Raw genomic sequence first — 26,186 nt, forward strand, 5'->3', positions numbered from 1 at the left:
AATGAATTCAGTAAACATTTACAAGTCAATGAATCTCTATACTATCCAAATATGTCACATAAAATCTATACTTTCTCCAAAGCATCTTTTGATTTTACAAAAATGTAATATGAAAGAAAGTTGTCAGGTTATTTTAATGAGAAAAAATTATATTAAGATTATAAACTATAGCAAATGTAGTATTATCCACACAATAGAAGATAATTAAAAAAAGTCAAAATTTGGAAAACAACTCCTGGTGTATTTAATTGACTTATATACATAAAATGAGAGTGTGCTGTGCATCTCTCAGCAGGCTGACTTAAGGATCTGATATTGGTACAGGACTTTACAAGGAAAATACCAAAACAATGACATCATAAAGCCTACCTATATAGGATTAGCTCATCTGACTCAATTTCTCATTCTGAATGACATCTAGGCATACTGGATATATGTGCAGAAGGAATGGGATTCCAAAAAGTTATATTTTCATTTTTTATACTAAGACTGGGGAAGACTTTTACCTTGCCATATTGAAATATTAGCTAGCAGAGAAATGACCTTTCCTTTATGTAGAAATAACAATTTTGGTAAACCTGGTTCTCTTTTCCCTCTGTCTCAGATGAGATGGTTTTCCATTGTTAGACAGCTCACTTTGACCTTTAATATCGTAGGGGTTGTGTGCATGTACTGGAATTACTATGTGTCCCTGAGAGACTGGTCTGGAACACTGATATCCACTTAAGACTGTACACTCCTATTTATTTAGTACAGAGAATGACTAAAATTATGCACAACCAGACACTTAATGCAATATACACACAGAGATTAAAATGCTTTTCAGTGGTAATAGTGACAATGATCAAGATAGTAAATGTGTCAAGTAATAAGGACAAAAAATTTGGATGCAAATGTACAACCTCCTGAAGTCAAGCACAATTAAAACAAAAAAGCATAAATCGATTTAACGTGCTGCTGCATATAGTTCAGGTAGGTTTTTCTCAGTGTTATGAAGAAAAAGAGAATCTAAGTTTGTTTCCCCTTCTTGCCATCTGAAATGGCCCTGGACTTAACTTATCCCATCACTAAAAATTTTTACTGGCACCACTTTGAAGGATGTAAAATATAGTAGCTTTTCAGGTACGAGAAGGAGCCTCATGGGAAACTCATGGGAAACTATATTCAGCAGAGTTGTAGAATACTTTTGCATCAGATTTTTTAAAATGATGTTTTCTTTGTATCGTGTTTAGACTCTCAACTTTTTTCTGGCCTCCACTCAACCATGGCATATATAACTTGAATGTGCCTAAAACAAGGCCAATTCTTTGTCAAATATATTATTTGCAACCAGAACTGAATCAAGGCCAATTTGAGGCTAAATGCAGCATCTAGACTGATGATGATTACTATTCTTATTATGCTAAAGCTTAATGTAGAGAAAGACCAAAGGGATATTGGCTTCTGGTAAGAATATGAAAGAGAAATCATCAAAATAATCAGAGACTGAAAAAAAGCTCCTCATGGAAACTACTGCATATGGACATATATAATAAATATCCACAATACAGTAAGAATATGGACTATAATAATGATAGTAGAAGTTGTAGCTCAGCAGCAGCAGTAGTAGTAATGAAATTCCCTTGCTATAGAGACTTAAAAATTTAAGAAATATACAAAACGCTCATCATATAGGTCAATTATAGAATTGGCACTGTGTTTACTAATATGTTGGAAAAGAAGGCCTGACAAAGTGACAGTAGTTTAGTTCGTGAGTAACAAAGATGATGCTGTTAAAGTGCTGCACTCAATATAAAGCAAATTTAGAAAACTCAGCAGTGGTCACACGGCTGCAAAAGGTTAGTTTTCATTCCAATCCCAAAGAACAGCAATGCCATAGACTGTTCAAATTACCATATAATTGCACTCAAATCATGTGCCAGGGAGGTAATACTCAAAACCTTCAAGCTAGGCTTCAACAGGACATGAACCAAGAACTTCCAGATGTACAAGCTGGATATAGAAAAAGGCAGTGGAACTCAAGATCAAATTGCCAACATCTGCTGGATCATAGAAAAAGCAAGGGAATTCAGAAAAACATTTACTTCTGCTTCATTGACTACACTAAAGTCTTTGACTGTGTGGATCACAACAAACTGTGGAAAATTCTTAAAGAGATGGGAATACCTGACCATCTTACCTGCCTCCTGAGAAACCTCTATGCTGGTGAAGGAGCAACAGTTAGAACCAGACATGGAACAATGAACTAGCTCAAAACTGGAAAAGGAGTACATCAAGGCTGTATATGTCACCCTACCTATTTAACTTCTACGCAAAGATATCATGAAAAATTCTAGGCTAGATGAGTCACAAGCTGGAATCAAGATTGCCAGATGAAATATCAACAACCTCAGATATGCAGATGATACCACTTTAATGGCAGAAAATGAGGAGGACCTAAAGAGCCTCTTGATGAGGGTGAAAAGAGGAGAGTGAAAAAGCTGGCTTGAAACACAACATTCAAAAAACTAAGATCATGGCATTCAGACCCACCACTTCATAGTGACAGGCTTTATTTTCTTGGGCTCCAAATTCACTGCAGATTGTGACTACAGCCATGAAATTAAAAGACGCTTGCTCCTTGGAAGAAAAGGAGCAAAGCTATGACAAACCTAGATAGCATATTAAAAAGTGAGGCATCATATTTTACCAACAAAGGTCCATACAGTCAACACTATGGTTTCTCCAGTAGTCATGTATGGATGTGAGAGTTAGACCATAAAGAAGAATTGATGCTTTTGAACTATGGTGTTGGAGAAGAATCTTTGGAGTCTCTTGGACTGCAAGGAGATCAAACCAGTCAATCCTAAAGGAAACCAACCCTGAATATTCACTGGAAGGACTGATGCTGAAGCTGAAGCTCTAATATTTTGCCACCTGATGTGAAGAGCTGACTAATTGGAGAAGACTCTGATGCTGGGAAAGACTGAAGGCAGGAGGAGAAGGGGGCAACAGAGGATGAGATGATTGGATGGCATCACTAACTCCAGGAAACAGTGAAAGACAGGGAAGCTTGGCATGCCTCATTCCATGGGGTTGGAAAGAGTTGGACACAACTTAGCAACAGCAACAACAACAAAGAAATAACTGCAGGGTCATAGGAAACCATGAAGAAACGTAACATTACTACTTTAGCTCTCCATCAGAAAAAAATATATATTATTATAGTTACCATTTCTTTGGAACCTACTATATCTTGACATCACTGTGAGTTTGACAATGGAGATTTACTAGCCTGCTTCAAATTCTATTGACATACAGATAAGACTTAGCACTGTATGAGTGTAAAAATGAATATTTTTATTGAACTCTGATGGTGTGAGCTGGAATTCAGGAAGTCTGGCTTTGACTAAATGTCAAAACCATAACATCTGGCACTGATATATGGAAATGTTTATTATAAACTTTTGATAACTATGAGTATGTTCTTCAGAGATCAGTTACTTCGACTAATCTCTATTTCTTATCAAGTAATAGACACACCTCTGCATGATGATTTAGACTGCTCATACAAAAGAAGAGCATTTTCTTGTCACAGTAAATAAAGTATAAGAAAATCTGAGCATGGTCTGTTTTCTGTGGCAACATGCATCATCTCCAATCTTTACACTGTCCTTGCAAAATAGGAATTACTTAGTACAATGTTATATCTAAAACTACTGATGTTCAGAGTCCATAACTAACTGTCTTAAGGGCACATTGCTAATAAATGGCACAACTGGAAATCAGCGGTCCATCTGATTCCAGACTCCTTGCTCTTTTTTTTTTTTTTTTTTTTTTTTTAAATTTTATTTTATTTTTAAACTTTACATAACTGTATTAGATTTGCCAAATATCAAAATGAATCCACCACAGGTATACATGTGTTCCCCATCCTGAACCCTCTTCCCTCCTCCCTCCCCATTCCATCCCTCTGGGTTGTCCCAGTGCACCAGCCCCAAGCATCCAGTATCGTGCATCGAACCTGGACTGGCAACTCATTTCATACATGATATTTTACATGTTTCAATGCCATTCTCCCAAATCTTCCCACCCTCTCCCTCTCCCACAGAGTCCATAAGACTGTTCTATACATCAGTGTCTCTTTTGCTGTCTCGTACACAGGGTTATTGTTACCATCTTTCTAAATTCCATATATATGCGTTAGTATACTGTATTGGTGTTTTTCTTTCTGGCTTACTTCACTCTGTATAATAGGCTCCAGTTTCATCCACCTCATTAGAACTGATTCAAATGTATTCTTTTTAATGGCTGAATAATACTCCATTGTGTATATGTACCACAGCTTTCTTATCCATTCATCTGCTGATGGACATCTAGGTTGCTTCCATGTCCTGGCTATTATAAACAGTGCTGCGATGAACATTGGGGTACTCGTGTCTCTTTCCCTTCTGGTTTTCTCAGTGTGTATGCCCAGCAGTGGGATTGCTGGATCATAAGGCATGTCTATTTCCAGTTTTTTAAGGAATCTCCACACTGTTCTCCATAGTGGCTGTATCCTTGCTCTTTTATATGCAAACAGCTCTGCCTCTTGAGAACACCCTAATGCTGGGAAAGATAGAGGGTAGAAGGAAGGGGGTGACAGATGATGATATGGTTGGATGGCATCATTGACTCAATGGACATGAGTTTGAGCAAACTCCAGGAGATAGTGAAGGACAGGGAAGCCTGGAGTGCTGCAGTCCATAGGGCCACAGAGAGTTGGACACAACTAGGCAGCTGAACAACAACTGCCTCTTGAAAAGTCTACAACAGAGAAAAATCCAATCCATTAGTTAACGTATTCAACAAATATTACTGAGCGTCTGTTATGTTCCAGGTGTTGAAGATACTGTGCTAAATATCAAGCCATGCCCGCATGGGTCTTACATTCCAGCAAGAGGAAAATAAGAGTTCATATGCTGCGAAGGAAAATAAAGCAGAGTCATGGCTATAAAGTGTGATGGGAGGAGGGAAGCTATTTGAGTGAGTGATGAGAGAAGGCTTCCAACAGACAATATTTAAGTGAAGACATGCAAGAAGTGAAGGACTGGGCTTCATGAACACCTGGTGAGAGCCCATCAAGAAAAGGGACCAGCAAAGGCCTCAGAAATGGAACTGTACCTGCCGCATCCAAGTTAAACCAAAAGGCCAGTACTGCTATTACATATCTATTGCTATATTCTCAGTGAATGAGGTGGAGAGCTCTGGGAGAAGGAAGCTGGAGAGTCAAGACCAGACTGTGAAGAGCCCATGGCCAACACAAGACAGCTGAAGTTTATTTGAAAGCCGAGGTAAAGCCATTTACCTGTATATGAAGAGAGGAGGCAAGCTCTGATTCCCATTTATTAAGCTGGGGCGATAACACACTTTAAGATTTCACAGTGACACTGAATGGGTGAAACACTAATAGAGTAGATAATCTCCTCAAAAAAGACAGAACTCTTGTTCAAAAAGTGTTCTCAAGGAGGATGTAAAACAAGATCAGCAATACATTCAGACCCTGTCCCAGTCTCCATATTCCACAAAGGCTCCCAGGCATATGTGTTGGCCCGTGACAGATCCCTTATTAGTGCTTGTTTTGTTCTTTCTCTATTAGGAACTAACATTTGGGATTCTTTTTTTAACTCCTTCTCCCAAAATGCACATCCATCCTCTGTCATCTCAGTCATGCACAGGGCTGGATACTGAGCAGGAGTTCCATACTTACCATACTTACTTGTGAAGCCTGACTGAATTAACAACATGTAATATGGTAGGGTTCTTCATTTTAGAGCTAGTGAGACCTTCCATTTCAGTAATAATGTGGACAATACTGAGAGTGCCTATTTATCCAAATTCAAAAGCTATCTGGAGCTTAACAAAGGGTACTTTATATTCTAATAACTTCTCTCTGATTTATACTTTTTGGAGACCAAAGTGATAACCAGCACTCCCCATTTGTCTGTTCCAAGATCCAACTACTTTAATCAAATTTAACAGTGTAACAAAAAACACAACCTAATTTTGGTCTTTGTGGGTTCAGCATGCAAATTTTCTTAAAGGAGTGGTGTTAATACAAAAAGAAAAGTTATAGACATAAATTACTTTCAGGGCTGAAAGCTAATTGTTCACCACCAAAGAAAAACTGTCCAATCCAGTTTCTCAAAATGGACAGCATTCAGAAAGTGTACTTAATCTAAACTACTGATAAAGAATAAATATATTAATACACACACAACGTTGAACACTTGTCTTTCCTCTTTTCACAAAATACTGTTAGCTTTATTAATCTCAGCAAAGGAAATCCATAGTGTCTTTCCATCAATTTTTACAAAGGTGCTAAAAAGCCATTTAGTTGGAATTATAAGAATTCGATGTACTTGTCTGTGGTTTAATTGAATCCAATATGAACAATTTTCAATATATCTAAAGAAAAGCAAATTAGTAAAGAGAGAAACATAAAATATTTCATGCCTTTATTAAGAGCAATTCTTTTCTTATCATGATCCCATTCTTATTTTGATATATGTAAAATTGGTTTGGGAATGTACATGCTTTAGTCAGAGTTATCATCTACTTCAGTAATTTCTAAACTTTCTATTCTGTAACAGAATTCATTTAAGCACATAAATATTGTTGAGGTGCTCAGTCATGTCCAACTCTTTGTGACCCCATGCACTACAGCACACCAGGCTTCCCTATCCTTTACTATCTTCCGGAGTTTGCTCAAACTCATGTCCATTGAGTCAATGATGCCATCCAACCATCTCATCCTGTGTCACCCACTTCTCCTCCTGCCCTCAATCTTTCTCAGCATCAGAGTCTTTTCCAATGAGTCGGCTCTTCCCATCAGGTAGCCAAAGTACTGGAACTTCAGCTTCAGCATCACTCCTTCCAGTGAATATTCAGGGTTGATTTCCTTTAGGAGTGACTGGTTTGATCTCCTTGCAGTCCAAAGGACTCTCAAGAGTCTTATATAGCACCACAGTTTAAAGCATCAGCTCCTCGGCACTCAGCCTTCATTATGGTCGAACTCTCACATCTGTACATGACTCCTGGAAAAACCACAGCTTTGACTATTTGGACCTTTGTCAGCAAAGTGATATCCCTGCTTTTTAATACATTGTCTAGGTTTGTCACAGCTTTTCTTCCAAGGAGCATCTTTTAATTTCATAGCTACAGTCTCCATCTGAAGTAATTTTGGAGCCCAAGAAAATAAAGTCTATCACTGTTTCCATTGTTTCCCCTTCAATTTGCCATGAAGTGATGGGACCAGATGCCATGAACTTCATTTTTTGAATGTTGAGTTTTAAGCCAGGTTTTTTACTCTCCTTTTTCACCCTCATCAAGAGGCTCTTTAGTTCCTCTTGGCTTTCTGCCATAAAGGTGGTGTCATCTGCATATCTGAGGTTATTGATACTTCTCCCGGCAATCTTGATTGCAGCTTGTGATTCATCCAGCCTGTCATTTCACATGATATACTCTGCATATAAGTTAAATAAGCAGGGTGACAATATACAGCCTTGACATTCTCCTTTCCCAATTTGGAACCAGTCCATTGTTCCATGTTCGGTTCTAACTGTTGCTTCTTGACAGGCATATAGGTTTCTCAGGGTGAAGGTAAGGTGGTCTGATATTTCTGTCTCTAAGAATTTCCCACAGTTTGTTGTGATCCATACAGCCAAAGGTTTTATAGTGTAGTCAATGAAGCAGAAGTAGATGTTTCTCAGAATTCCCTTGCTTTTTCTGTGATCCAGAGAATGTTGGCAATTTGATCTCGAGTTCCTCTGCTTTCTCTATATCCAGCTTGTTCATCTGGAAGTTCTCGGTTTGTGTACTGCTGAAGCCCAGCTTGAAGGATTTTAAGCATTACTTCCCTAGCACATGAAATGAGTGCAATTGTGTGAGAGTTTAAAGATTTTTTTGGCATTGCCATTCTTTGGGATTGGAATGAAAACTGACCTTGTGCAGTCATGTGGCCAGTGCTGAATTTTCCAAATTTGCTGGCATATTGAGTGCAGCACAATTCCCTAGATGTCACTGCTCCAGAACTACAGCGGTTCAGGCTCAAACGCCAGATATTTCCCATCTGTATTTCCTGACAGTACCAATTTACATGAAAGGGGATATTTAACTGCATTACCTTCAAGGCCTACTCAAATGCCACCTCCTCTATGAAGCCTCTCCTATTCTTCCCAGCAACAAAGAATTTCATTCTCCTCTACAGATCACATGGCTTTCCTCATGGCTCAGACGGTAAAGCGTCTGCCTACAATGCAGGAGACCCAGGTTCGATCCCTGGGTCGGGAAGATTCCCTGGAGAAGGAAATGGCAACCCACTCCAGCACTCTTGCCTGGAAAATCCCATGGATGGAGGAGCCTGGTAGGCTACATACAGTCCATGGGGTCGCAAAGAGTCGGACACAACTGAGCGACTTCACTTTCTTTCATTTTCTACAGATCAGGCTATGGTACTTTATCTATGCCTCTCCTACAAAGATAAAGCATGAAAAATGAGCGATCATTTTTCAATCTCATTTCAATCATAAATTTCATATTCCTGTTGGAAAGATATCTGAGTCACTTCTGTATCCCACAGCACAGTACAATACCCTGTTCTTGGCAGGTATATGGTGCATCATTGATGTTGCTGCTAAGTTGCTTCAGTCGTGTCCAACTCTGTGCGACCCCATAGATGGCAGCCCACCAGGCTCCCCTGTCCCTGGGATTCTCCAGGCAAGAACACTGGAGTGGGTTGCCATTTCCTTCTCCAATGCAAGAAAGTGAAAGCGAAGTCACTCAGTCGTGTCCAACTCTTAGCGACCCCATGGACTGCAGCCCACCAGGCTCATCCATCCATGGGATTTTCCAGGCAAGAGTACTGGAGTGGGGTGCCATTGCCTTCTCCAATCATTGATGTTAGCCATACCCAAATCTATATGATTGAAAGAGCTGATCATTTTACTTTTTAAAGCCAATTTACTGGATTGAATTGGTCTCTAAATACTCTCAAAAGTTATAAAGAATTCATAAAACTCAATATCATTACAAATAATCCATTAAAAATGGGCAAAGGCTCTAAAAGACATTTTCCCAAAAACACATACAAATCATCAACAGGCACGTGAAAAGGTACTCAACATCACTAATCATCAGGGAAATGGAAATGCAAATCAAAACCACAAAGAGATGTCACCTGGTATCTTAGAACGGTTATCATCAAATCAAACAGACAAAACATAGCAAACGCTGGTGAGGATGTGGACAAAAGGAAACCCAAGTACACTGTCAGTGGTATTGTAAATTGATACAGCAACTATGGAAAACAGTATAAAAGTTCCTCCCCAAATGAAAAATGATCCAGCAATTCTACTTCTGGGACCATATCAGAAAGAAACAAACATGCTATGTCAAAGACATATCTGCATCCATAAATTTATAGCAGCATTATTTACAATAGCCAAGGCATGAAACAACCCAACTGTTGACCAACAGATGAAAGGATAAAGTCTATATGTATATTTATATCAGTTCAGTTCAGTCGCTCAGTCATGTCCGACTCTTTGCGACCCCATGAATCGCAGCACGCCAGATCTCCCTGTCCATCACCAACTCCCAGAGTTCACCCAGATTCACGTCCATTGAGTCAGTGATGCCATCCAGCCATCTCATCCTCTGTTGTCCCCTTCTCCTCCTGCCCCTAACCCCTCCCAGCATCAGAATCTTTTCCAATGAGTTAACTCTTCGCATGAGGTGGCCAAAGTACTGGAGTTTCAGCTTTAGCATCATTCCTTCCAAAGAAATCCCAGGGCTGATCTCCTTCAGAATGGACTGGTTGGATCTCCCTGCAGTCCAAGGGACTCTCAAGAGTCTTCTCCAACACCACAGTTCAAAAGCATCAATTCTTCGGCGCTCAGCCTTCTTCATATATATATATATATATATATATATATATATATATTTCAGCCATTAAAAAAAAAGAAATTCCCACCATTTGTGACAACATGGATGGAGCTCAAGGGCATTATGCTAAGAGGAATAAGTCAGACAGAGAAACACAAATACTGTTATGATCTCACTTAATTAAAGAATTAAAAAAAAAATAACTCAGGGGGGGAAAAAAAAGATCAGACTTATGGTTACCAGAGGTTAGAGGTGAGGGGAGGGGGAACTGGCTGAAGTAGGGTGGTCAAAAGATACAAACTTCCAGTTCCAAGATAAGGAAGTACCAGGAATGTAATGTAAAACATGATGACTATAGTTTACACTGCTGTGGGGTAGATTTGAAAGTTGTCAAGAGAGTAAATTCAAAGAGTTCTCATCACAAGGAGAAAAACATTTTTTTCTTTCTTTCTTTTTTTTTTAATTTTATTTTATTTTTAAACTTTACATAATTGTATTAGTTTTGCCAAATATCGAAATGAATCCACCACAGGTATACATGTGTTCCCCATCCTGAACCCTCCTCCCTCCTCCCTCCCCATTCCATCCCTCTGGGTCGTCCCAGTGCACCAGCCCCAAGCATCCAGTATCGTGCATCGAACCTGGACTGGCAACTCGTTTCATACATGATATTTTACATGTTTCAATGCCATTCTCCCAAATCTTCCCACCCTCTCCCTCTCCCACAGAGTCCACAAGACTGTTCTATACATCAGTGTCTCTTTTGCTGTCTCGTACACAGGGTTATTGTTACCATCTTTCTAAATTCCATATATATGCGTTAGTATACTGTATTGGTGTTTTTCTTTCTGGCTTACTTCACTCTGTATAATAGGCTCCAGTTTCATCCACCTCATTAGAACTGATTCAAATGTGTTCTTTTTAATGGCTGAGTAATACTCCATTGTGTATATGTACCACAGCTTTCTCATCCATTCATCTGCTGATGGACATCTAGGTTGCTTCCATGTCCTGGCTATTATAAACAGTGCTGCGATGAACATTGGGGTACACATGTCTCTTTCGATTCTGGTTTCCTCAGTGTGTATGCCCAGCAGTGGGATTGCTGGATCATAAGGCAGTTCTATTTCCAGTTTTTTAAGGAATCTCCACACTGTTCTCCATTGTGGCTGTACTAGTTTGCATTTCCACCAACAGTGTAAGACGGTTCCCTTTTCTCCACACCCTCTCCAGCATTTATTGCTTGTAGACTTTTGGATCGCAGCCATTCTGAACTGGTGTGAAATGGTACCTCATAGTGGTTTTGATTTGCATTTCTCTGATAATGAGTGATGTTGAGCATCTTTTCATGTGTTTGTTAGCCATCTGTATGTCTTCTGGATGTTCACTAAACTTACTATGGTAATCATTTCCCAATACTATATGTAAGTCAACTTATGCTATATACCTTAAACTTATACAGTGCTGTATGTCAATTATATCTCAATTAAACTAAAATAAAAAATAAAGATAAATAAAGCTATAACCAATGCAATAAATACTCTCAAATTATATTTCCATTTTCCTTCTAGAATAAATAGAAAACTTTGATGCAAAGGCTACCTTGGTTCCTAGGCCTCCGATGCATTACCAGCTATCAGAGTGAAAACTAGGCCCGTAGGCTCCCAGTGACCTTGCTCTTCTTACCAGGAACATGTCTGGACACTAGGGCAGCTACTTCTCCAGACCCTTCAGGAGTCTGCATCACCTTACCCAGTGTGAACAAATTAGAAAGATATGCAAGAAAAGAAAAGCAGTTTATGTGACCAGGAATTTCATATCTACTCTGCTTTCAGAACATAAAGAAAGGGGAGGGGCCCGAAAAGAATGTCTCAGGAGAGTCCTACTCACATGGAACAGAAATGTGCCTTTGATTTGCAAAAAGACTAGCGCATGCAAAATAAAGAATCCCCTTTTTATTTGATGAAGAATCGTAACATTCCTCAATTCACACCCACTGTCTCAAGAGTAATAATCTTAACTGCTCTCTGTTGAGGGCTTAGTGTAAGTCACTGTGCTAAGTGTCTCAAAGATTCTCCTTTTCAGGGCCTTTCTCAGTGTTTCAGTGGCTGGGACTCCATGCTCCCAAGACAGGGGGCCCAGGTTTGACCCCTGGTCAGGGAACCAGACCCCGCATGCCCCAACTAAGACCTGGCATAGCCAAATAGATAAATAAGGTTTTTTTTTTAAGATTTTTTTTTCTATTTTGTCCCATGACAAAACTTAATAAATATACAAAGTTAAGCAGCATGTTTTAATTTAATCATGATTTCCTTCTCAGTTTTAGAAGGATTAAAGACATAGGGCTGCTGCTTCTAAATTTTAAATGTTGTGGGTAAATCATTCTACCAGATAACCATTCAATCAAAGATCTAAGGTTTGAGGACTTTTTAAAGACTTGTTGGCAAACATGGAATGTATGCCTCTTTTAAACACATCACAGATATCACTTAGGTTTGTGATATGTCACTTTGCTGAACTTCCTACCACCAGAACAGAACCTGGTGCTTTCTTCACTTTGGTGCTCTGTTTTCTATGTTGCCCTTTTGATCCTAAGGAAACTACACCAACTCAGGTTCATTTTGATTAATATGCATCATCAAATATACTCCGAACAAAAGAGTGCTCTGCAATATGGAAGCAATGTCACACACTCCACAGGGGAAATAGGCTATGAGTGAAACAGTTCTCACTCAGAACAGATATTAAAATGTTCGTGTTTCATGTTTTTCTCAGTGAGTTACTTCTTAAGTTAGTCTGCCCCATAAAAGTTCCACATCTTTTTAATCAGCACTATGAAACTTTGGCCATTGAAAGAAAAAGAAAAGCTACCAGCACTTTACTAGAAAGCTCTGAAACTGAAAAGCATTTAAAGCTTCAAAATGACCCTATGTTTCATTGGTTACCTAATACACAGCATTATACAACCTCAAATAAGCTATTTTTTAAACCATGATTCTGACAATTCCAAGTTTAAATGGGGAGAGGAAGATTTACTTTATATAAAAAGATTTAGGATCACTTTTAGTTCTCTTTTTTAATTCAGTCCTCTCTTTCTGTCCCTCTCACTATCTGCCTGTCTCTATCAACATGCACACACAACCCCACACGCATACACTCTTGAGACTAATAATGGTCTGTTTAATGAAACTCAAGGCATCTGTGGAATTATTACAAGAAATTATTTTGTACCTAGTTTTAGACTGAATGATTTCCTGCGTTTCCCTTAATCGGTAAGTTGCATATTCATTGCTGGATTTTCCTCTCACTGCTGTCACTTAACTTGTCACGCAGAATAGGGCAAATCAGGGTCAGTTTATATAAGCGGCATCAATCTGAAGAACTTCATCGGTCTTTATTTCAAGGCATTATGCAAAGAAAACTGACACTAAGAGAGCCTTAACTGACAGCAAATGAAATCAATCAGCAAATCACTAAGCCATAATAAACTCACTCAATTTGTAGATAACCCTTCCTTTCCCAGGTCTTCACCTAGGTAGTCCATCAAACACTGTTTTTTGTTGGTTTTTTTTTTTTTTTTTTTTTTTTTGTCCAAGTAGCTGCAATGAATAGCAATTCTGTTGTAGTATTTGAGAGTTCAAGTGTGTGCAGGCTTCAGTCTCGCAATAATGAGCATTAAAAGGTATTGTCGAGTAGGGTTATACTCAAATAAGCCTTCAAAAATGAAAAAAAAGATAGAGAGTCAAGTTTGGGATTTAGCTTTTTCCTCTTAATGTTAATGGCAAAGAAATACTGTTCATATCATTCAGCAGCTTTTCTGCTTTGGGCTACCTGGAACTGAAAATTGCAACATCAAAAAAAAAGCTCTTTACTTTCATATGTTTTGTGTTTTTGATTTTATCTGGTGTGTCTCAAACATTTCACATTCAGGCAAAATAACATTAACATGTCAGAGTTGGAATCTGATGTTCAAAAAACAAATTAAATGGCATAAATAAAGGCAAGAAGATGAATTAAAAGAATATTTTAAAATAACATGTGAAAACAATAGTAATGCTTAAATTACTCTGTAGAATAATTACTCAGAAGTGTATGGTGGGCATTCACCAAAGTGTCAGCCCATGGCTTTATACTGACCTGTAAGGAAACACGAGAGTTGTCGAATATTTTATTCTTTTTATTGCATGTTTCTACTAACATGAAACCTGTATCAAACATGTCGTCAGTCAAAAGTCTCCAAGAGTCAAAACACTAAAACATTCCCTTAATGTACTTAGGTTACTTTTCCTGAAACTCAGGCCTATTTGCAGTTCAGTCTAACATAGCTTATATTAATTTCGCATTTCACAATATAAAAGCACCCTCACATGTACATTATCCCATCTGATCTCCCCACAACTCTGTGAGTGAAAGCAAGACATGCTTCACCACCTCCATTTAAAGATGAGGAAATAGGGGGCTCGGGGCCATTGAGTGACCTGCCAAGACGGTTAAATTACAGAGCCAGGACTTCAATCCAGGCATTCTGACTTTCCACACAGGCTTTCTCCAATACTACATCACTTGCCTCTTTCCCCAGCACATGGCATTATTTTATCTCTTCCAAACTGCCATTCTGATCAGCATGATATTTCCAGCAAACTCAATGACATATAGAAAATTGCACAGATTCACAGTTGCTAACCTCCTCATCATCTGATTTACTTGCTTGTCTTTTAGAAGGGCAAAAATCTCAACCTGAGATTGAAAATAAGTGAGTTTACACCTGATCAAGGAATGTTTATAAGCCAAATATTTAAAGGAAAACAATATAAAAACTACCTATGAGTGCTGTTTAATTCCCAAAGTACTTTCATCCATGTCATGGGATCCTCACAACTGCCCCAAGATGCAGTAGGGCAAGTATCATCATCTCCCTGTTACAGGTGACAAGCTGATGCACCAGAAGTAAGCACTGGACGCTCACAGACGGTGATATTAGCAGAGAACTCCAGTAGCACCCCTAGTACCACAAGGATGATAATTCATGCTCATCCTTCACAAGAAAAGACAATGTGTTTTCCATGAGAAAAAGACAATCACTAGCTAAAATAATGAGGATTCCTGTTACCTGGGTAATTTATGTCTATGGGGAAAGGACTCCATCTGTTCTGGGGCTAATTCTATTATTTTTAGATAAAGTTGTATAACCTCTTCAACTTTTTGTGATAGTGACTTGGCTATGATTTTAGTTTCTTCCAAATTATTCTCCCTAGTAAAAAAGGAAGAAATGATACCCCCCCCCCAAAAAAAAAACTAGGAAAAGAGATTTCATTTTAAATAATTCCTATCAGATTTTACTTCGTGTTAGTTCAGATTGCTGATACCAGGTCATATCCATAGGGAATAATTCATGAATATTTTCAGCTGAGTCAAGGAGTCAGTCACAAGATTCCTCAATATAACATTCTGTGTAGCAGAAGCTTTATATAGACATATTTCCTTGCCCTCATGTTATCCTGTGATTTTCCAAAGGCAAAGAGATTAAAGTCCCAACAGGGGGAAAGAAAACCCCTCATTTCAGATCACCACTAACCTGAAATAAAATCCATGATACAAGATGTAAAATATCCCATCGGCTAACCATTAAAAAAAAAAAACTTTTTAGTATTCCTGCTGCTGCTAAGTCGCTTCAGTCGTGTCCAATTCTGTGTGACCCCATAGACGGCAGCCCATCAGGTTCCACCGTCCCTGGGATTCTCCAGGCAAGAACAATGGAGTGGGTTGCCATTTCCTTCCCCAATGCATGAAAGTGAAAAGTGAAAGTGAAGTCACTCAGTCGTGTCCAACTCTTAGTGACTACATGGACTGCAGCCTACCAGGCTCCTCCGTCCATGGGATTTTCCAGGCAAGAGTACTCCTAGTCTTAACATATGGAGAAGGCAATGGTACCCCACTCCAGTACTCTTGCCTGGAGAGTCCCATGGACCAAGGAGCCTGGAAGGCTGCAGTCCACGGGGTCGCTAAGAGTCAGACACGACTGAGCGACTTCCCTTTCACTTTTCACTTTGATACATTGGAGAAGGAAATGGCAGCCCACTCCGGTGTTCTTGCCTGGAGAATCCCGGGGATGGGGGAGCCTGGTGGGCTGCCGTCTATGGGGTCGCACAGAGTCGGACACAACTGAAGTGACTTAGCTTAGTCTTAACATATATTTATTTTTTAAAGAAATGTTAGCTATCATTTGATCCCCAAGATTATGTTTTAACTACAAACAAAAATACTTTTTTTTATTTTTTTTTTTTTTTTTTTTTTTTTTTTTTTTTTTAATTTTATTTTATTTTTAAACTTTACATAACTGTATTAGATTTGCCAAATATCAAAATGAATCCGCCACAGGTATACATGTGTTCCCCATCCTGAACCCTCCTCCCTCCTCCCTCCCCAGTCCATCCCTCTGGGTCGTCCCAGTGCACCAGCCCCAAGCATCCAGTATCGTGCATCGAACCTGGACTGGCAACTCATTTCATACATGATATTTACATGTTTCAATGCCATTCTCCCAAATCTTCCCACAAAACAGCAAGTCCTTTAAAATAAAATACAGGGACTAAGAAAACAATGGTAGAATATAACACCTGGTAAACTATCTGGACCAAAACCCATAATTTCACATTTTTACTCTCAAGATTCTGCCCTAAAATTCTGACTGATGCATCCCCTATCCCCTCCAGCACCACCACTAAAAAAAAGAGGGGAAATAAAAGTGCACACCACAGAGGGTGAGGAAGGGAAGGAAGGAGGAAGGGAGTCAGGGAGGGTGAGGGTACCTAGGTGATGACACCTGATCTGTTCTAACAATGACTGACATGTGAGGCTGTTTCCAGCAGTCTTCCTGGTCAACAACAACTAAAATGTCCTGTAACCTTAGGAGAAGATACAGATTCAGGACAAGGCATAATTCACAATGATGATAAATCAATGTTTAAATGCTATTATTTAATTATTTAACCACTGTTATACCTAGTCTTCCCTGGCGGCTCAGTCAGTAAAGAGTCTGCCTGCAATGTGGGAGACCCAGGTTCAATCCCTGGGTCGGAAAGATCCCCTGGAGAAGGAAATGGCAACCCACTCCAGAATTCTTGCCTGGAGAATTCCATGAACAGAAGAGCCTGGTGGGCTACAGTCCATGGGGTCACAAAGAATCAGACACTACTGAGTGACTAACACTTTCATTTTCACTTTCACCCCAATTAGCAACAGACCCTAAAACTGGTCCTTCTGTACACATTAACATCTTCCTTCTCTTCATATTTTGTTTCATTTAGCATCCCTCACAGCTGCAGTACCAGCACGTTTTGAAGAAACTTAATGTCTGTTTGTGCACTGTCAAATCTTCAGAATAGAAGTCTAAAACTTGAACTAACAAATAACAAAAATATTTTCTCTGACAACATTACGTCAGAAAATGCCATTTATTCTTGCTGGTGTCAACATGAAAAATAAACTCACTAATTCTTATATTCATCCTTCAGTTAGGCCTCAAATCCAGGACATTTATATTCCTCATTGACACAATTTATATTCTGTGGAATTGGAGATTACAGCTGTCAAGCTCTAAATGAGACCAAAGATGGCTTTTTTCCCATCAAAATGCATTTGTTCTCAGATGAACTGTATGATTTTTCCAGCTAATTGTTTTCCCCTAACAAACAGCTCCGCCCTTGGAAGAACCTGCCATTCTCTGAAGAAGGCAGCGTTTCAACATTCTCTTTGATGCCACAACCAAAATCTAAAATCATATTATGTTTTTAAATTTAAAAGATATTTCAAGTTTTAGAATTTAAAGAGAACCACACACTCACTGATAACAAGTTTAGATAATCCTCAAATCTTTTTGATACTTTTAGTACAAAAATGACCCCGCTTACCAAAAAGGTCAGATTTCCAATAATGTCAAACATTCAAAGCACAGTCATGGACTCAAAAATAAGTGAAAAGGAATATCTGTGAGACAAACAGCTGTCGCAAAATATATTCTCTTTACTTCACCATGGAGACTCTTAGACTAAACCCTGACAACTCTGTGAGACAGTGAGACCCAGGGAGGACTGACATCTGAAAAGCAGGGAAGACCTAAATTATATAAAGAAGGTAAAATTTTCTTTTAGAATCAGAAACTAAAGAACTATACTTAAAAAAGAAAAAACTAAAGAACTAATAGAAATCATTTAGTCTTTTAGGGACAATTGGGAAATTTTACATAGCATTATAGATATTTAGTGAGATTTTCATTCAAAATGGTTGATTTTCATGTTTTAAAAAATAATCAGGTATCTGAAAATTCATTTATGGGGACGGAATAAGTTGAAGAAAATATCTAAATAATACAAGCTTCCAAGCAAAATTCTCTAACATTTCTTTAATTTCTAATTGTGCCCAAATGAACATGATTCTTGTACAATTAGAAGGCTGTTGCACCAAGCAGTATAACGGGGAACACATGTAAAAAATTATTAAGCATGGCTGATTCTTGATATTTTTATTCCCTGACAGTTTAGTACTTAGGTACAGATATTTCTTTCTTTCTTCTCTACATTAAAAAGAAAATCCTTTCAAGATGCTCTTTTATGATTTAACTTTATAAATACAACAAAATAGCTGGAAGAAATTTCTATGCCTGGAAAGTAAGTTAAATGTAAAAAAACCACAGTATCCCAAAAGTTGTGGGTATAACACATAACAAACAATCATACCAAGTAAGGACTTCATAATAACACAGTAGGTTATGGGTGATTAAAGGATCACTGGATTTATGGTGAAGACTCTATTGTTTAAAATCTTCATAAATGAATGGTTTCACGATGAAGCCTTTCTAATGAAGTGTTTATAAACATATATTTATAAAACATACTACATTTCCAGAGGTATAGTTATTGTGCACTAAGCCTTACACACTTTTACGAGATGGTTCAGGGGACTTTTCCTTTTAAATGAAGTGGGTTTAGAAGTTTAAAAAATGATCCCAAATTTCTTAAAGGCCTGCACAAATTTAGGCACAGCAGCTTCCCAAGTCAACCTGCCTAAGTGCCTGAAATCAAGGCTTTGTGCACTGGGGCCTCCTCTGTGTGAGGCAGGGTTCTGAGCTCTGATGGTGTGACTGAACAAAATCAAATTCTTGGCCTCAAGAAGCTTTCACGCTGGTGGAAAGCTAATAAACAGTGAGTGCTTACTATGTACCTGTTACTATTCCAAGCACTTCAATGGATTAACCCATTCAATCATTACACTCAGTTTGAAACTTCTATTATTTTCATTTTACAGATGAAGAGGCTGAAATATACAATTTAAGTAACATTTCCCATTAACCTATTTTGGATTCTATTTTTGCCATGATCTTCTCACAAAAGAAACTATATTTTACAGACAGACCTTATTCTTTATTTTTTTTTCCTCTCAGCTATCTTAAAACACACACACACACACACACACACACACACACACACACACACCCCACTATGCCATGGTGCACAGAAGGCAGAAAGGCATGGTTAAAAGAATGAACAGACCAGTGACCCTACTCACTGGATATGTGACCTTTAACAATTTTCTTCATCTTACTAAATTTCAGTTTATTCTTTTGGAAAATGGATAAAAGCAGAGCACCCATCATTTATAGGATTGTTGCAAGGATTAAATGAGAAAGTAAATGTAAGGTGTTTATTTAGCACAGTAACTGGTATGGAATAAGCATGCAATAATATCAATAATGTTAACATTGATATTGTTCTGTGTTGGTTATCATTGAATGGGAATGGAGGCACAGACACTTACTGGATGTCTGCTAATATTTTCCAGATATGAAAAGCATCATACAATCATTGAAAAAACAGAATTCAAAGTATAAGCAATGAGTAATAGGTATTATCTTAATAAATTATGGGCAGAATATCTTTTCTTACAAAGTCCTCTGCATTCACACTGTACTGGGTTTTTCAGCTAAAGTTAACTTGTCTAATCTAGGTGTTTTATTTTTTGTCCAGTATCCTAGTAGACTAATATGCTGCTATTAACGAGATAAAAGCCAAGGAATAATAGTTCTAAACTTGCCATAGGATCTTAGACAGGGGTTCATTGGCAACTTGGCCTCACTGGAACATCAAGTAACAAGGAAAAGTAAATAGAGAGCTAAAGTTGATCTTGACCAAAACTAAAAGCTTTGAAGAAACAAGAAAGAATGAAAGAACCAAATGGAAAGGTACAAAGAAAAGATCCTAAGTGGTGCTGGAGAAGACTCTTGAGAGTCCCCTGGACATCAAGGAGATCAAACCAGTTAATCCTAAAGGAAATCAACCCTGAATATTCATTGGAAGGACTGATGCTGAAGTTCCAATACTTTGGCCACCTGATGCAAAGAGCCAACTCACTGGAAAAGACCTGATGCTGGGAAAGACTGAGGGCAGGAGGAGAAGGGGTCAACAGAGGATGAAATCGTTGGGTGGCCTCACTAACTCAATGGACATTAGTTTGAGCAAATTCCAGGAGATAGTGAAGAACAGGGAAGCCTGGCATGCTGCAGTCCATGGGGATGTAAAGAATCAGACACAATTTAGCAACTGAACAACAACCACCATTTCTTAAAAAAACAAAACACACCCCCCCCAAAAAAAACACCCACACACCCCAAAAGTAATAAAATCAAGCTATACTACTATCGCTGATGTCATCTTTACAAGGTGTCTCATACTGCAATATGTGGGTATACACTAACAAGAGCCACCCTGCTTGTCTGCTGCCTTTGTGCTGGGCACTGTGCTCCCCACTTCACATGCACTGCCTCATCCAAACTCAGTACAAGCCTGAGAAACTGTTAGCATTCCACTTGGTTGCAGATAAGGAAACTGAGGCTAAAAGCTAGCACATCGCAGAGACTAGCCAAACTATCTCCTGTAGGAGTGTATCAGTCACACACTCTTCTGGGTTCAGAGAGATAAGGTAATCCATTCATCCTATCAGCCTTCAGTTGTGCTCACTGGTCTTCCCTCCATCCAGGATTATACCTATAAGAAAGCATGCCCCTTTGGAAACAACAGACAGTGGCTGTCTAGGAAAACATCAGCTCCTACTGCTCTAAATGACGGTTAAATATTTTGGCCAAATAATTCAGACACTACCACATCCTGCATAGTGGGCCTCTCTTCATCGTAATCAAAGGTGAGGCACACTTTGAACAGTCCACCTCACCAGCACAGATTACAAAGTTAAACAAATAGTGAATTCCTAAATATGTTGCATACTTAGTGTAAGTATATACATACACACACACACACACACACACACACACACAACATACATATACTGCAAAGGTGAAAAGTTGAATTCCATAATATTAGCCTATCAAATGGAAGCAAAACTTTTTATCTGTGAATGTGTCTACAATACACCATAAACTATGACCTACCTCATACACAGATGCATAATGTATACTTTATAAATGGAAGAAAAACTCCAACACAGATTTCAAAGGCTTTATGCTTACCATTTAACACACATGTCTTGATTTTTACTGTCCGATTTTACCAGTTCAGGCTTTTCAGTCAAATATACCTAGACTTAAACCCAGACTCTAGGCCCTGCCATTTACTTGCTGTTGATCTGAGGAGAGTTACCTGCTATATTTGTTGTTTGTCAATTGTAAAATGAAAATAATGCTGTCTGCTTGACCGGCCCATTGTAAGAATTAATTCAGATCACTTATTTATAGAGCTAAGCATGATACTAGCTACACAGTAAGTGCTCAGTAAAATGGCAGTTATAATTATTATAATTAAGGTCTTCAACTAATACAGTGCCTTTCTCCTCAAAGTACTCCACGTCACTAATTGCATGCCTGCATGCATGTGCCTGCACACATGTGTGCCTGAAGAACTATTATGGCCCAGATCATGTGCTCTTCTCTGCATAGTAAACCAAAACATATATTACTAAACTATAATGCATATTAGAGCACACCAATATAAAACTTACTCAAGTGTTTAGGTATATGGCAACCCATATAACTATATTTATTAGAACTTGGGAAAGATAGTAGTTTAAAATACAAGCTTAAACATTTCCTTCTTGCTATTCACAGATGTCAGAACTCTAAGAAAGTTCATGTTTTGCCTTAAATAATGGCATTCCTAGGAATCAGTCTCTTTCCAAATCATCAAAATCTAGAGTTTGGGAAAAGTATTTATTTGTGAATTATGACAAGTACTAAGCCCTGGGAGATTCTAAATTAAAATAACCAAGTAAAGGATTATTTTACAACCACTAGAAAAATATCAAATCATATTGTACTCACATATAATCAAATTTTAAATGTACATCTTAATCTTGAACTAAATAATAGTATAGTATGTTAGTATATAACTAAAAATAAGTGTCTTATGCTTTGCTGTATAATTATATATATTTTACTATAATATGTGGACATTCTAATGAAAGAAGCAAGTATTTTTTCTTTGTTGAGTATTAATTTGAGTACTAATAACAAATTAAATTAGGGTATGGAGCATGTAGGAAAAAATTAACATAGCCCAACTTGTACTGACATAAATTTTGTGCAAAGTTAAAATTTCAAAGGGTCATAAACTTGAAGAATGAAAAAGTTCATCTTAAATCTCAAAATGTGAAGCAGAGACAGAGTTTTAAGAGACATTTCTCTTAAATACACTGAAAACTTTAGGGTTTTATTGAACAAGGACAACCTCTTTTGGAATTATCAGGCTCCCTATAGTTTATATAACTTTGATTGATTTTTGTAATAAAGAAATTGGACATTAAAGAGAGAATAAAATACATACTAAATTTTGTTTTGTCTGATTGAAAAATATTTTTAAGCCTAAGGAAAAAAAAAATCACAATAACCTAACAGTAATCTAGAACAGAAGGCTAGCTGCAGCTTCTGAAAATAAATATGTTTTTGAAAATAAATATTTTTATTAAGTTTAAAGTTATTTAAGGTTTTATGATTTGGTGCTTTGAGTTTTATAAATGAAATAACTCCTTTGGCACATATTAATTACAATGTTCATTAAAACTAATCATTAAAGTATAAAATACTCTTCATGCAAAGAAGAGCTAGGTTCTAGATTTGTTGAAATTACCACCTAAGAATATTGGATATATTTTGGAATTAGCATTGAAAAATGTCAAATATCTCCCCTGATAATTTTATCTAAAGTGGTTTATTTTAAAAGAATTAGAGCTACAAATTCAGACAAGCTTGAAGAGATAACAGCCTAGTGTCTTATTGTCGTCTGCTGCCCAGAAAGAATGTTAATACTGTACTGAGCTATGAAACATATATTTTTTTCCTTGGTAAAAAATACTTTTCTGGATTATTTAAGGGGCTAGTTCTAGGCTCTAAAAAAAAAAATACAATTACTTGTGAAACATAGTGTTACATGACAGAAGAAAAATGAGGAAAAATTATTTGCATCTCCTTTAAGTTAGTCACAAGACTTTGAGGCTTCTTCCATTCTCCCCAGTATGTGCAATTTATTTTTCTACATGTGTCAGTAGCAAACAATGTTATTTAGACTCTAACCTGGCACGCTACAACCTCTGGCCCGCCCTTGAGCCCCTCCATTGCAAAGGTCTCCAGGTGCAGTCTGGGTAGCTGCAGGGTGAAGTCATTCCTACTTGCCGCAGTCCGTGACAGCGAGATCTGATCTCTGACCTAAAGGGAAAAAAATAGCATCAATGGTAATTCCCCTTCAGACACATTAACTGGGATGAACTGGGTCCCCTTGAGCCCACTGAGTGGACTTGCATTGATCGCTAGACCTGAAATCCATGAATAAATTTAGGACTAATTGATTTTTCGTTGCAAATAAATCTCTAATTCAGAGTGCTGGGGGAGAATGTTAAGAAGAAAAAGCATCCTCCTGCTTGAAATGAGCAAAGGGAAGAAGAGTCGCTGGAGCTCTTCTGATCAAGAGGTTTTGAATTATTTTTTCACTGTTCCACCCTCAAAAGAAAAAGGAAACAAGGAAAAATAAGCCCACAAGAATCAAAAATAAACAGCAATCTCTTACTTATTCACACTCTCTTAATAACATATTTAATTTAAACAGTATTAATGGGTATATATTAAACAAGATAGTTATTAGGCACTAGTCTTCGACAAGACAACTTCAGTATGTACTCTAGAATAAAAACAAACATGTTCAACACACAAGGAGACTTCAAAATACACTAGCAAGAGGTTTGTTTGCCCTCTTTACTCTTATTAAATGTAAATCTTAATGATTGAATACATATAAACCAACTTGGTCACATGACTTCTAAATAAGATAATGGATAAAATCAGTAGTATTTGTACTATACTTGAAGTGTTCAGAAAGGCAACAATACAAACACATCACAGATACGATACAGGAGAAATACCAATTCGCAAGCCAGTCTCTGCATCACATGCAGTTGATATTACACTGCCACCTTCTGGACAAATGAGAAATACTCACTATATAATATGAATAAAAGAAAATCCTTAGAAACAGGTATTTTCATTTTTAATTTCCAAATTTAGTAAAAGCCTCAAAAATTCCACAGTTTAATTTTAAGATCAGTAGGCTCTTATCTTTAATCACATAGTTTAATGATAAGAGTTTTCATATGTAAGCATATTTCCTAACTTTTCTTATGCCTGAAGAGGTTTTAAAATTTTATCTCTTTGACATTGTGTCTTTGATAAAGAGTTATACAACTAGCTTAAAGTCACAGGATGAAATGAGTTTTTACGAGGTAGCAAAGGTCAAGAATGGGAAGAATCACCACTGTTCAAATACCTGTATTTATATCTCTAGTTGTATCTTAGCAACTTCATATATAACTTGGTAATAATAAATGATAGGAACCCTCACCTTCATTTTTCTATTCCACTTGGGTAGCTTGTAAAACTGTTTGAATTATTTCTTACTTTATGAATGAACTATCATACAACATAAGGTTTCCTTAAATCAGCAAACATACACAAACACATGATGACATCTTTCATAGTTTGTGCTAATCTAGGCTATAAACATCCTTATCCTCCTAAGTTGAGCTGAAGAATTTCTGCCAATAACTGCATGTCCAAGTGTATGCTGTAAAACATACACTATAATGCAATTTGTATAATAGTGTGAGTACAATATTCATACCAGAGTCCCAATACAGAATGCATTTTCATCTGTAACAAACACTCTCTAGTCTTCAGTCAGGATGAGAACGCTTTTAACTCACTTAACAAAATAAATCACATTCTACAAATGCCTTTGCTTTAGGTTTTATATTTTATATGCATGGACACCTTCTCTTGCTCTTTTTTTTTTTTTTTTTGTCACCAATCTGCACTCAGATAAAAGAAAACATTAATGTGGATTAAGGTACTGAGAATTTATCAACATCAAACCACTAGTGTTTTGCCTTCTACCCTTCTGAACAACAGTCAATAGATCTAAATATTTTACTGCACCCTGGCCAATTCATTGTTTGATGTTTAAAAACTCACCCAGAATCAAAGAAAATTTATTAAATTTGAGCCCCCAAATGAGATACTATTAGCTTTGAAAGTCAAGTTTAACTGCGATATTGATGATTCTCTTTTTTCTGTGACAAAATTCACTAGGGAAATCCTGGATGTCAAAGTACAAAAGCAGATTGCTAATATGGGCAAAGGGTGGGAGGGCAGGGGGCGGGGGGCGGCTATGAGCAACGTAGGTACGATCCACAACACACTCCAGGCGCTGGAGGTCCCTTAACCCGATTAGTATCAGGCATCATACTTCATCTGTGAAGCTTGACATACAGGAACAGTAAGCCACATTGTATATCCTCTAAATAAACTTTCTGAACATTAAGCAGGGGCATCTGGCATTTAAAACTGTGATTTATTGTCAAATTAACATTTTCACTACAATATTATTTAATTTGCCAAACGAAGTAACTCTTTGTATTTGTATGAGATAGGGAAAAAAATCAAAATGCAGTTGTTTTGCTAAACCTAATGATGGGCATCACGATTACAACATTATTTGAATAGCATGCCTGTGTTAATACTCTCATTTAATTATAAATTATCTGTTGAATGTTGGCGGTGCCACAAAGAGACAGTGCTCATGATATATAACAGAAATAACATCACAAATATTTCTACTAAAATATAAGAGTTTTTTTCCCACTTTTCTATTAAATCAAAACTTTGAAAATAGGCAAACTAAAATGTTCGCCAAATATTTCAAGAAGTATTTTTTAAGTCTTGATAAAGGATTGAC

At 37.5% G+C, this 26,186-nt stretch overlaps 1 protein-coding gene across 18 annotated transcripts in view; it reads right to left on the reverse strand.

Annotated features, from left to right (window-relative positions):
• CCDC171 (coiled-coil domain containing 171) overlaps nucleotides 1-26,186 on the reverse strand; it is a 341,946-nt gene that overhangs the window by 70,231 nt on the left and 245,529 nt on the right. For 17 of the 18 annotated variants that reach the window (XR_008713515.1, XM_055578017.1, XM_055578008.1 and 14 more), the window contains one exon: nucleotides 23,477-23,608. The exons of the other annotated variant lie outside the window; for it this stretch is intronic. Coding sequence is in view for 16 of the 17 variants with exons in the window: in XM_055578017.1 (XP_055433992.1) it covers nucleotides 23,477-23,608 (132 nt within the window). In the remaining variant the exon portion in view is untranslated. The remainder of the gene's footprint in view (nucleotides 1-23,476; nucleotides 23,609-26,186) is intronic. 18 annotated transcript variants of the gene reach the window in all.

This window comes from Bubalus kerabau, chromosome 4 (genome assembly GCF_029407905.1).
Source record: "Bubalus kerabau isolate K-KA32 ecotype Philippines breed swamp buffalo chromosome 4, PCC_UOA_SB_1v2, whole genome shotgun sequence".
Taxonomy (NCBI): Eukaryota; Metazoa; Chordata; class Mammalia; order Artiodactyla; family Bovidae; genus Bubalus; species Bubalus kerabau.